This window comes from Astyanax mexicanus, chromosome 1 (assembly GCF_023375975.1).
Source record: "Astyanax mexicanus isolate ESR-SI-001 chromosome 1, AstMex3_surface, whole genome shotgun sequence".
NCBI classification, from domain to species: Eukaryota; Metazoa; Chordata; class Actinopteri; order Characiformes; family Acestrorhamphidae; genus Astyanax; species Astyanax mexicanus.
This window is the reverse complement of record NC_064408.1, coordinates 10293225-10306629: the sequence shown is the minus strand read 5'-3', so window position 1 is coordinate 10306629 and position 13405 is coordinate 10293225. Positions and strand designations below refer to the sequence as shown.

Genomic DNA, 13405 nt, shown 5'->3' with positions numbered 1-13405 from the left:
TTTATTCCCAATTTACAAGGCCAACCCACTCATTAGGACTCCCCCTATCACTAGTAATGCCCCAACACACCAGTAAAGACTAACACATGCTTCATCCAATACATGTGAAGTCAGCCACCGCTTCTTTTCAAGCTGCCGAGCAGCCAGAGCGCTTGGAGGAAAGCACATCGACTCAGTTCAGATACATCAGCTCACAGACGCCCTGTGCTGTGGACATCACCCTAGGAGTGATGTGGGGAGAGAGCGCCATCTACCCACCAGGAGGGAGCAGGGCCAATTTTGCTTCTTCTGAGTGCCAGCAGCTTGATGGCAAAGCTGCATGAGCGGGGGTTCAAACCTGCAACCTCTCGCTCATAGTGGCAGCGCTTTAGACCGCTAAACCACTCGGCGCCCTCTAACATGTAATGTTGAGTAGTCATCACCTCCCTTATTCCACACTCCCCAACTCCCCATCCCAAAAGTAGTGGATGGAGGTCCATCTTTCTAGAAAACACAATTCCTCTACTTCACAGCTCAATGCTGGGGGGCTTTATACTCTTCTACCTACGGCACTAGACATTATCTGCTCTAGAAAGTCCTATTCTGTTGACTGTACTTCTCAATGGGAAATAGACAATTTTACTCACTTAGGACCAATAGCACAAATAAAATCAAATCATATTTACCCATGAGATCAGTAAACACGTAGTCCCACTGTGTTTTGGCCACAAGAGTGAAGATTATGTCTTGCAAAAGATAAAAAAAGACGTTTTTCACTCTCTGAAGGAAGTCCATCTCATCACTGTACCCGAGGGTAACTCCCGGCACGTAGGAGGGCGGTGTTGGAAGCTGTCCACAGAGACGCTCCATGGCACTCCCGAAAGAGAACCTCAGACTGATGATAAACGGCAGGTCCAGCTTCTGAGCCAGCAGTTCCCCACACATGTTCATGGGGTCAGTCAGAAGAACCTCAAACTTCTCCTTACTCCACTTCTCCAGCAGATCTTCACGTGCAAAGAGATTCCGGCAGAAGTTTTCATTCTGTTCTGCCAACACATCAATTTGCTTCTTCATCTTCAGGAAAGCCTGGATCACATTATCATTGTGCAGGTCGTATGTCCAGTACTTTATAAATGCCTCCAAGCCGTCAACAATATCCTGCTTGGTGTGGGAAACCTTGATAATGTCCACGTTGTAGCCTTTAGACGGAGTTGTCCTCACAGATGGTGTAGCACTGTGGGTAACTATAGTCAAGTTGTGTCCTCTAGCGATCAGCTCCTCTATGATGACTTTGACGTTCAGCCAGTGGCTGAATTCTCCTGGCCAGATCAGGATCTTTCCTGCGCTTACAGACAGTGGAGCCTGGCTCAAGCCGAGCAGAAGCAGAAGGTAGAATGCAGCACTTGTGAATGCAGCCATGGTGGCAAGCTCAATGATCCTGCTCAGAGCACAGGTTGAACCTCAATAGCACAAATTGCACAATCCTCCACACAGAACAGACTGACCTTTACACCTGACTCACCCTGAGTATGTGAAGGTTTTTTTGGAAATCTGCTTTGGATCTCTTAATTAATGACAAAATAATGTTCAGAATAAAATGGGGAGAGTTTGTTAGAAGAACAAGTTAGGAAACTACAACAGAAGAACTGTAACAATGGACAACATCTAACACAGTAATCATATAATCATATTCATTACCCATTTTCACTCGATATATTAACAGATTACAACGTTTCAGGGAAAATGTCAAATCACATCATCATGCCAGCTAAGAATAAATCAGTAAAATTTACACTTAGTGAGGCCTTTTCCCAGACAGGGATTAAGCCTACTTTTGGACAAATACAGTCAATGTCTAGCCTCTCTCTCTCTCTCTCTAGGAACTCAACTTTCTAGGTTATAAGAGTGGCTAACCCTTCCAAGATCTACCATAAGAAAACTACTAAACTACTAAAAACTGAAGAAAACTGCATAAGACCAACTTACATTATACATGTGCATCTCAAAAAATTTAGCTATTATTAAAAAGTTACTTTATTTCAGTAAATCGGTTCAAAATGTGAAACTTGTATTATATAGATGTATTACACACAGAGTGATCTATTTAAAGTGTTTATTTATTTTATTTATTTATTTATTTATTTGTATTTATTTTATTGATGATTATGGTTTACAGCCAATGAAAACCCAAAAATCTGTGTCTCAGAAAATTAGAATATTATATAAGACCAATTGGTACTTGTCACATCTTTTGCCTGTTTTCTGTCTATTCTCATGTCTGTTATTCTCACGTGACCCGGCTTCTCTGTGTTTCTCCCCTGGTGTTTTTCCACTCACCTGTGTCCATTTGTAGCTCCGCCCCTCATTAGTCAGTCCCCAGGTGTTACCTGTTCTCTTTCCCCGCCTTGTGTGTGTATTTAAGCGTCTCTGTCATTAGTGTTTTTGTCGGTTCTTGTGCGTTTGTACGTCTGTCACGGCTGTGTATATCCCGTCTGTTATTTAGTCTCCCGGTCTCTGAGTTTCTGTTTGGTTTATGTTTTGTTTTCTGTTCTATAATAAATGTTACTTGCATTAGCGTCCGCTCTCCTCGTCCCGTCCTTCACACTCAGCGTTACAGTACTTTTGGCAGTGTAGGCAGTGTGTCAAGTACTGCTGGAAAATGAAATCCGCAACTTCATAAAAGTTGTCAGCAGAGGGAAGCATGAAGTTCTGTAAGATTTTGTGGGAAAACAAAACTGCACTGACTTTTGACTTGATAATAAAACACAGTGGATCAACACCAGCAGATGACATGTCTCTCCAAACCATCACTGATCATCAGTAAATTTTACAATTTATTTGAAAATCAAGGCAGCAGAGTCTGGAGGAAGAGTGGAGAGACACACAGTCCAAACTGCTTGAGGTCTAGAGTGAAGTTTTCACCAATCAGTGATGGTTTAAATAGATCAATATAATATATGAGTTTTACATTTGGAACTGAATTACTGAAATAAAGGAACTTGTCAATGATATTCTATTATTATTATTTACCCCTGAGATCAGTAAACACGTAGTTCCACTGTGTTTTGGCTACAAGAATGAAGATTATGTCTTGCAAAAGATGAAACAAGCCATTTTTCACTCTCACAGTGGACCCTGGCCCAGACTGAGCAGAAGCAGAAGGCTAAAAGCAGCTCTATCAATTAGGCTACAAGAATGATGTCTGAATGACATTAATTTAACATGGTTTAATAATAGAAGATACTTTCTAAACAAATGATTTTTTTTATATTGAGCTTATAGTCTATGTGCTATGCACTGCATTGCACTGCAAGTCAAGTGATTTTGATTTGAGTTCAGGTTCGGTCGGGTTCGCACAGAGAATCTAAGCTATGATGAGTGGTCATCACCTCACTTATCTCCCACTCCCACTTAACTCATTCCAAAAGTACTGGATGAAGCTCCATTTTTCTAGAAAACATAACTCACTCCTCCACAGCTCAATACTGGGGGGCTTTATACCCACACATGGCACTAGACATGGTGCCAATAGGTTCATCCTTAACTGCTCTAGAGAATCCTATTCTATTGACTGTACCTCTCAATGGGAAATAGACAATTGTACTCACTTAGGACTAATAGCACAAATAAAGATCATATTTACCCATGAGATCAGTAAACACGTAGTTCCACTTTGTTTTGGCCACAAGTGTCAGGTGCGGGTGCAGGGAGGACGCGGAGGCGGACGCAAATGCAAACAAAAAAGGGATTTATTAAAGAAAACAAATACAAAATACACCGGGAATAAACTGAAAACAGGACTGAGGAAACTGGGGAACACATAGAGCACTGACAGATGATAAACATACAAGGATCGACACCAGGGACATGGAACACGGACCTTAAATAGAGGTGCACACACACAGGAAACAGGAAACACCTGGGACGAAGGGGCGGAGCTACAAATGAACACAGGTGAGTGGAAAAACACTGGGAATGAAACACAGAGGAGCCGGGTCACATGAGAACATACAGACAAGAGAACAGACAGGACATGACAACAAGAGTGAAGATTATGTCTTGAAAAAGATCAAACAAGACGTTTTTCACTCTCTGAAGGAAATCCATTTCATCACTGTACCCGAGGGTAACTCCCGGCACGTAGGAGGGCGGTGTTGGAAGCTGTCCACAGAGACGCTCCATGGCACTCCCGAAAGAGAACCTCAGACTGATGATAAACGGCAGGTCCAGCTTCTGAGCCAGCAGTTCCCCACACATGTTCATGGGGTTGATCAGAAGGACCTCAAATTTCTCCTTACTCCACTTCTCCAGCAGATCTTCACGTGCAAAGAGATTCCGGCAGAAGTTTTCATTCTGTTCTAAAAGAACGTCAATGTGATGCTTCATCTTGAGGAAAGCCTGGATCACATTATCATTGTGCAGGTCGTATGTCCAGTACTTTATAAATGCCTCCAAGCCGTCAACAATATCCTGCTTGGTGTGGGAAACCTTGATAATGTCCACGTTGTAGCCTTTAGACGGAGTTGTCCTCACAGATGGTGTAGCACTGTGGGTAACTATAGTCACGTTGTGTCCTCTCGCGATCAGCTCCTCCATGATGACTTTGACGTTCAGCCAGTGGCTGAATTCTCCTGGCCAGATCAGGATCTTTCCTGCGCTTACAGACAGTGGAGCCTGGCCCAGACTGAGCAGAAGCAGAAGGTAGAATGCAGCACTTGTGAATGCAGCCATGGTGGCGAGCTCAATGATCCTGCTCAGAGCACAGGTTGAACCTCAATAGCAGTTCGGTAAAAGACCAGAATTACAAATCGCACAATGCTCCTGTTGTATTCTTTTCTTGGTGCTTACTTCTGTCTTCTTAACCACACATTTAGATTTCTCTAAATGGGTCAGTGAAGCAGTGAAGAGAACACTAGATCTTCTTGACGTCTGCTGACGTCTGCTGTTCAACAACGTACCAGTTCTTGTAGATGTAGATTGCAGAAGAAAGGAGTCTCAGAGATCGTTATTGCAGGAAGATTGTAGCTTTATTCGGATAGTTGTTTAAAGCATGGACACTGAGACAAGCATGGTCCAGCCTTTTTTTATTCCTTTAGTTTTACTTTTATGAATTTCTGACTTATTCATAAGACAATTCTAGGTGTGCTTTTGTCTTAGGCTTTTTCTTTTCTTTCTCTGCTAATGGTGTGTGGTCGTCATACTCACCAAATATTCTTGGTGGAGAAATGGAAGTGGCTCTTATCTGCCTCACAGACGTCTCTGGCAGCAGATCAGCAGAGTTCTTCACACTTCCAGCAGCAGCAGACACCTCTAGCAGCAGAAGGATCAGGAGGAGGGGTGGACTTCACTCCCCTGGCTTGGCTTGACTTGGATTGGAGATCTCCCTTCTTGCTTCAGCAGAGTTCTTCAGTTCTCTTGAAGTTGCACCACAGTCCACACAGAACAGACTGACCTTTACAATCGACTCACCCTGAGTATTTGAAGCTTTTTAGGAAATCTGCTTTGGATCTCTTAATAAATCACAGAATAACGTTCAGGGTAAAAATTTGTTAGAAGAACAAGTTAGAAATCCAGAAGAACTGCAACAACAGTCAACCTCTAACACAGTAATCATATAACTTATAACTGCATTTATTCATTACCCATTTCCACTCAATGTCTCAACAGATTATAACACGCCATAAGAAATGTCAAATCACATCATCATGCCAGCTAAGAAGAAATCAGTCAAATTTACTTGTAGTAAGGCATTTTCCGAGACAGGGATTAGGCCTAGTCTTGGACTACACAGATTTTTTTTACACAGAGTGGCTAACCCTTCCATGATCTACAATACAAAAACTACAATAACTAATAAAAACTATGGAAGACCAACTGAAATTATACATGTGCATCTCAAAAAATTATGATTATGACTATGATTGAAAGGTTACCTTATTTCAGTAAACCAGTTCAAAAAGTGAAACTCATATATTATATAGATATATTAAACACAGAGTGATCTATTTTAAGTGTTAATTTATTTTATTGTTGATGGTTATGGCCGGACAATTAAATTTGCCTTGTGTGACTTTCATTGCACATCTGGGAATGTTACTACTGAGCAATGACCATGCTGAAACAATATATTGTGAAGCCTACATTGAAGATGATCAGTGTTCGTTCAGAATTTAATAATTAGTGCTTTAATAAATTAAGTTAAAATTATTTTCAACAAGGATTTCTTGTAAGTATCAAAACTATACGGAATTAATCAATAAAAAGGCATAAACATTTGCATTGTGTTGTGCATTTTAGCTTCTGAACAGCAGAGATGTTGCCAGTTTCGTCTCACCAAGCCGGTGACATGTATTTATTTATAAACTCCACAGCGCTGTGTTCACGTCCAGAATTGTCTGTTTTTATAAACTAACCACACATTAGACAGTATTCCTAATAATCAGTGCTCCACAGAGCTGTCGTTAATATGTTATTAAGCTACATTAATGTCAATCTCATTAATTTGTTATAAGTTATATTAATCTTCTCTCGGCTCCAGCGCTAACGTGTCCTCAGTTGAGACGGTGCAGCATTAAAGAAGTGCTGTTGTGGGAGGCAAAAGCGAATAGACGCTGTCCAGCCTGAAAAGCTCCATTGTTACTGGCCTCGCAAGTTACCTCGTAAGTTGTCGCTCTTTTCCCTCGCCGCTTCAAAATACCCTCTTCTAAACTAAAACCTCTGCTGCCTACCGCTTCTTCCTGTGGGCGGGTAATGTAACGCTGAACGCGTTGTCACATTAAAAGTGCAATTTTTTTTTTTAAAGCGTGAGTTTTTAATTAAATAAACGACAGAGAAAATTACTTTATCAATTTTTTAAATTCAGTTATCGTTTCACCCCTAGCTCGCTTTGCTGTTTTGGACTTTGAATCTTTCAATTAATGACTAAATAATATTAAGGATCAAATCTAAGGATGAGAAATTTGGTTAACAATAAAAACAAGTTAGGAAACTACAAGAACTGCATCATCAGACCTTTAAAACCTCTAACACAGTATAATCATATAACTTTGTTCATTTATGACACCTAATATCACAAGTTATCTCAATAGTGTTCCACATGCCAAGAGCACAATATCAAATCACATTATCAGCAACAAATAATAATGTTATACTCATTCATATTAAATTACCTATTTTTAATAATGTAAGTCTGGTGATTAGCTCTTGAGAGGAACAACATAATTCCCACTTGCTTGCTCTGCAAATGCTTGGTGTAGGATTAGGCAAGTTTATGTAATGGCCATGATATTATGTTATCCCAAAAGATACTGTAAGTGCTTTAATTCTGGTCTCATTATTTAAACATGAGGCTAATTATCTACTAAATCTTATTATTTTCAGTGAATCATTCAACAACTGCTATGAAACAAAGTATGAACAAAAGTAAAGAAAGAATGTAAAGAGATTTTGATTCTATTATGATTCTATTGTATTATCATTATATTTGTGGTACAAAATGCATACATTTTTTGAGACAATATATCATCCAATCAAAACAGTTAGCATGACACACATAACTCATAGTGTAAAAGTCCTGATGGACTAACTCTGACCTGATTATAGTGCCAATTAATAGTGAATAAGTACAAAGTGTCTGAGGCAGGGGTAGATCTGCTGAATCATGCTTACTCTTAACATGCTGTATGACGAAAAGCTCTAGCAAAAGCTACAGCAACAGTAAAACATGACGGCAACTTCAGGAAAAGGTGGTGTTGTTGATACTTGAGAGCAGATCATCACCTCCAGACATTCCTATTTATGCCAGGGTCCACAGAAAATAAACGCAACAAGTCAACACATGAAAAAATAAAGCAAAGTGAAGCAAATACAGATCTGTGCAAGGCTTAAAGCTAAAGCTAGCCAATGCTAGCATTTACAATCTCTTGTATTCTTTGTCCACTCCCTTGAAAACAATCTGGAGTACTTTTGCTTAAGCTAAACAAAAGCTAAATACTGTATTTTTATTTGGACTAGAAGGCACACCAGATTATAAGGCACTTTAAGTGACACTAAGGATGTCTTCATCAAAGTGAGCAAGGGTGTCGCCATGATTCACTTCTAATGGGGAAACTGCAGGAGGAGTCTAGATAAACAAAATTGTAATTCTTAAAAAAAAGGTTTTCCTTTAAAGTGCTGGATATTAATCTACACATATTTCCCACCTGAAAACTGTACACAAAAACAAACAAGCCAGTCCTTACCTGGACTAAGGCCAGTGCTGAACAAAATGATACTGCTTGATCCATGTATATATGAAGCAACAGCGACTATTATCTCAAACATCTTTGAAGATCTTCCCAAGTTGTTCTGGACCTAGAAAGCACATGACCTGGCTGTGGTTGCAGTGCACCAGACTGTGCAGTGAATACATTTGAAAACATCTCCACTTAATACTTTAGATTTTTTCTGGAATTTATAGGTTATAAAAGGTCACACCCAGGATCAGGAGAATTATTCTTAATGCAGATAAAAAGAACATGAAACTTTTAAATTCTAGAACAGGTCAAATGAGAAGAGGCAATTACACAAATAAAAGGATCATATTTACCCATGAGTTCAGTATACAGGTAGTCACATTTTTGTTTGGTCACAAGTCTGAAATTTTTATCTCGAAAAATATAAAAATATTTGCCTCTTACAGATTTCTTTTGTTTTTGCATTTTTATTATATTTACATTTTTAAGAGCAAACAAACTTTAATATCTGATAAAGATAACCCGAGTAAATATAAAAAGCACTTTTTAGATGATAATATCATTTATTAGGAAGAAACAAATATCCAAACCAATCTGGCCCTCTGTGAAAAAGTGTTTCCACCATAAATTAACTGTTATTAATCACACTTTTTAAAAGCTGAGTTCAATTTCACTACTTACCACAACCAGATTACTGCCAGACCTGTAGAACCAAGAAATCACTTAAATAGAACCTGTCTGACAACACAGAGCAGATAAAAGATCTCAAAAAGCAACATGCTATGCCCCAATCTTTACTCTTAAACGGGTCAATTTGAACAAGACCATAACAGGAGGGTTAAAGAACTGCAGGTCTCACTTGCCTCAGTTAAGGTCAGTGTTAATGATTCAATAATAAGAAACACTGCTGATCAAACAACAAACCAACAAACATCTTAATGATCTGCAGAACTTTGGGTAAACATTGGACTGACGTGACAAACGTGGACATTTTTGGAGAATGTGTGTCCTGTTACATCTGGCGTAAAACTAACACATGATATCAGAAAAAGAACATCATACTGAATGTAAAACATGGTGGTGGTAGTGTGATGGTCTGGAGCTGCTTTGCTGCTTCAGGGTCTGGGCAACTTTCTGTTCCTCAAGCTCAGGTGTACTTGGGTTCTGCAGCAGGAAAATGGCCCAAAGCACACAAACAAGTCCACCTCTGAATGGTTAAAAAAAGACTAAATGAAGACTTTGGAGTGGCCTAGGCAAAGTCTGATTGAGATGCTCTGGGATAATCTTAAACAGGATGTTTATGCTTGAAAATCCTCCAGTTTGTCTGAACTAAAACTATTCTGTAAAGAAGAGAGGAACTAAATTCCTCCACAGAGATGTGAAAGACTTGTTGAAAGTTATCAGTAAGGGGGCAAACACTTTTTCACACAGAGTTAGATTGATTTGGATAGTTTTTTTTCCCTTTTTGTCTGATATTAAAGTTTTTTTATAATCAGAAAAATATTAGTATGACAAAAAAGCAAAAACTGAAGAAATCTGTAGGGGGCAAATACTTTTTCGCCCCACTGTAAATACTAGTACTTTAATTTACACCACTAATATAAATATACCTGCATTTTTACACATTTTTACATTTCTTACATTTATTCTTTTATTTACTTTCAAATATCAACTGTAAAAAACTTGTGTCTTAAAAAGAACAAGTGCAATTAATCGGAGTTAATCACAGAATATTGTTGTGATTAATCTATTAAATTTTTTTAATTGACTGACGCTACTACCCACAATGCATTGCGTATCTCGCTACTAAGCAACAGACAGCGAAACGAACAGATGAAACATCCAGCCACCAGGGTTGCCACATTGTTACCTTTGTGTCTAGCTAAAATGTGTATAAAATCTGCCAAAATTTAAATAAACCCATCCAAAAACAAAACAGCCAAAACAGCATATCAACACTATTACAGTATTTACTCCAGTGTGGTCCAGTGTGATATATTGCTCACTGATCAGTAATGACAAAAAGGACCTTTAAATTATTTTATGTGCATGTGTGTATTATGTGTTTCATAACAGTTTTCAAAAGCAGGATTTTTGCAGAGTTTGCTCTAATAGGTTAATCTACTACACTGATGAGTCAAATATCACCAACAATGTTGGGCACAGCAGAGTTTTAGCATTTGGCAGTTCTATCCAGCCGCCAAAATATACTCCAGGCAATTTCAAATACAGCCAGCCAAATTTGACATTTAACCGTCCAATCTGGCAACAATATCAACTGCTGCACACTGTGAATTTCAGGTTCCCCCATGTAGTTCATTAATGAGAGGCTTGTGTTTCTAAACAGCTCAACACAACTCAGAGTCTTAAACAGTTCAACTAGTCATGTGTGTGTATGCAACCTGGGTTAATGCATGTTAATGATGAGGTAGTGTCATTTTGTTTTCACAGCTACATAATAAATGTCTGAAGACAAGACCAGATTAAATGATGGTTTCTTGTTGGCAAATGCAGGCAAGTGCAGGATTGAGCAAGTTTATATAATGATTATTCCAAAAGTTACTGTATAGTTCATTTTAATTTGGAAACTATACAGACTGCGTCATACAACTCATTTAAATCTAGGCTTATGGGTTATGGTTTAAACTTCAGGTTAATTTTATACTGAGGCTTCTATCTCCAATAAAACAGTTGTTTCCAAAATAAGAAATGGATGACCGTATCCACGAAAGGGTCTTTCATTTTCAAGGACTTAAAGACAGCACTGACAAAGCTGTAGGATAATATATAAAAGCACATCTTTTCTATAATACTAGAATATCGTCAATGTCCAATGAAAAACACTTATCTCCATTTTTGTTGATTTTCAGTTTACTACATAATTTGAACAGACAACTGTCCCTTAAACTGTGCCAAAATTTTTTGATGAACGGACCAATAGAAATACTTAAAAACGACTTGAAAATAACTATTTTTACATTACTTCCATTGAAAGTTCACAAGGTTTTTTCTCTCTCCTGAAAAAAGTTGCTGTTTTGGAGATAAGTGTTTTTTATTGGACAGCGACAATATGCAAAGTAGCTCAAACACAACAAAACTGTAATGTCTCCATGAACCACTAGAACTGTCACGCCTACTGGTTGTTCCTCCATTCAGAGATCAGCATCTCCAGACTATTGAACTAACTCCTCCCATACACACACACACACACACACACCTGTGTGGAATAAGCTAATTAGCCACACCATATATTGCTGAACTCTCACTCTGCCTCCTTGCGAGGTATTGCCACTCTCAGTGTCTCTATCAAGCGTTTATCTGGTATATTGTAAAGGTTTTTTATGGTTTCGACTCCTTGCCTCTCTGACTCTGATTTTGCCTTGTGGACTTCTGTTAATTAACTCTGCATTTTCATCTTTAAACCTTGTTAGAGTGTTACAAGAACTGCATGTGATGGGACATAGTTTATAGAGCCTGGTGATGCATTTAAGGATATAACACAGCATCACTTACTACTGAGTTCTGAATGTTACTTTATGTTTATGCTGATATTCTCTAATAGTCTCTCTCTCCTCTCTCTCTCATGCATGCATGCACGTGCATATATACACAAACACAGGTGATGGCACGTTTCCTCTTTACAAGATGTTGAAGGTAGAATATGGAGCTACAATACTGTTTACTTTCTCCAATAAAGCTCTCTGTTAAACTCTGTAACCTGGCACATAACAATATTCTAATTCAATCAAAACTACCCAGAGATATTATAATACAGGGGTGTCACTTTTTTTGTTGGGGGCCAGAAGGAGAAATATATTTGAAGTCACGGGCCACAGACTCTGTAATAAAACAAATAATGAAATATACCACTTTAAATAATACTTTTTTCCTGATTGTTTCATTTACACACCATTTTACTTGACTTACTATCTTTATCTTTGACAGTGTTGTGTAAACTAAGATTTTTCAAATTGATGTTTAATTAATAGTAATAATTAGTAATAATTTCATGATGTCTCTTAATATTAAACTCCTTAATTACGGCAACTTTTAGACTCTTTGTCCCGTTTTTCTGCGCTAGAAATGCGCACTCTCTCCGCTTTTAGACTCTTTGGCCCGTTTTTCTGCGCTAGAAATGCCCGTTTCTGACACCTAGCTTTCAAACTTTGAATCTCACATTATAAAAACCTGCTTAACAGCGGGCCAACTTTCATTCTATTTCTAAAATACCTCGCGGGCCGCTCCAAAAAAGGAAACGGGCCGCAAATGGCCCGCGGGCCGTAGTTTGGACACCCCTGCTATAATATATTAAAACAAAGGCTCTAGTCTGCAAGACCTAAACCACACTTGACTACTATTACTGTCTCCCTCTGACAAAAAAGTACAGCGATAACCAGCAATTTGAAAATATAAATCCTGATTTTAGTCATAATTAATCACAGAATATTGTTTTGATTAATACAATAATTTTTAAGCAAATATAAATACAACAAAATATATCTAACACTGATAATTTGTTTTTTGTAAATTATTAAATGCTTAGTCATAATTAAAAGAAAAAGCATGATTAAGCATATAATTCTGTTATGATTAATGCAATTCATTAATTTAATGGATTTACACCACTTCTTAAAAAACACACTGGATAACTGCACATATTAGAACATTACATTTATATCATCCAAGGAAAACAGATGACATTTTGCAGCCAAAGTGAAAAGGAGGGTTTACTTATCTTACTGAACCCATATCAATAACCAAGTGAGCCACCTCTGGCCCATTGTGTGCTTGACCAAATAAATAATTTCTCTCAGAAATTATTGATATTTGGCCCTAGGTTAGCCAAATTGAATATTTCATATGTATGCCAGAGTCTACAGAAGGTAAACTTAAAGTCAACACATAATAAAGCAAAGCCCAGGGAAGCTGGATAGAGTTTGTGGATTTTATAACATGACTAAATAAAAGGATTTATGTTAACAGAGCAACAAGCAAACATATTTGTTTCCATGATATTTCCATATATTCAGTATTATTTGACATTAAGGAGTAATCACATTCATTTTATATTACATTTGGTTACATTTTGTTACATTTGGCCCTTTGAGGACAGTCATTATGCCAATGTGGCCCTCAGTGAAAATGAGTTTGACACCGCTGCCCTAAAGCTTTGGTGCTGGTTTCCTATTTGT

General features: G+C 38.1%; 1 protein-coding gene across 10 annotated transcripts in view; it reads right to left on the bottom strand.

The window, feature by feature from the left end:
• The window catches only part of ugt2a5 (UDP glucuronosyltransferase 2 family, polypeptide A5), an 85352-nt gene that overhangs the window by 64163 nt on the left and 7784 nt on the right, over window positions 1-13405 (bottom strand). The window contains exons 1-2 of one of the 10 annotated variants that reach the window (XM_049465515.1): window positions 4261-4725; window positions 666-948 (exon numbers count right to left, since the gene is read on the bottom strand). The exons of 4 other annotated variants lie outside the window; for them this stretch is intronic. In XM_049465515.1, coding sequence (XP_049321472.1) covers window positions 666-948; window positions 4261-4710 — 733 coding nt within the window. In that variant the 5' untranslated portion in view covers window positions 4711-4725. Of the gene's footprint in view, window positions 1-665; window positions 1425-3622; window positions 3844-4260; window positions 4726-13405 lie in introns of those variants that run through there. 5 more of the 10 variants (XM_049466395.1, XM_022665801.2, XM_049466322.1 and 2 more) reach the window with 5 other exon arrangements.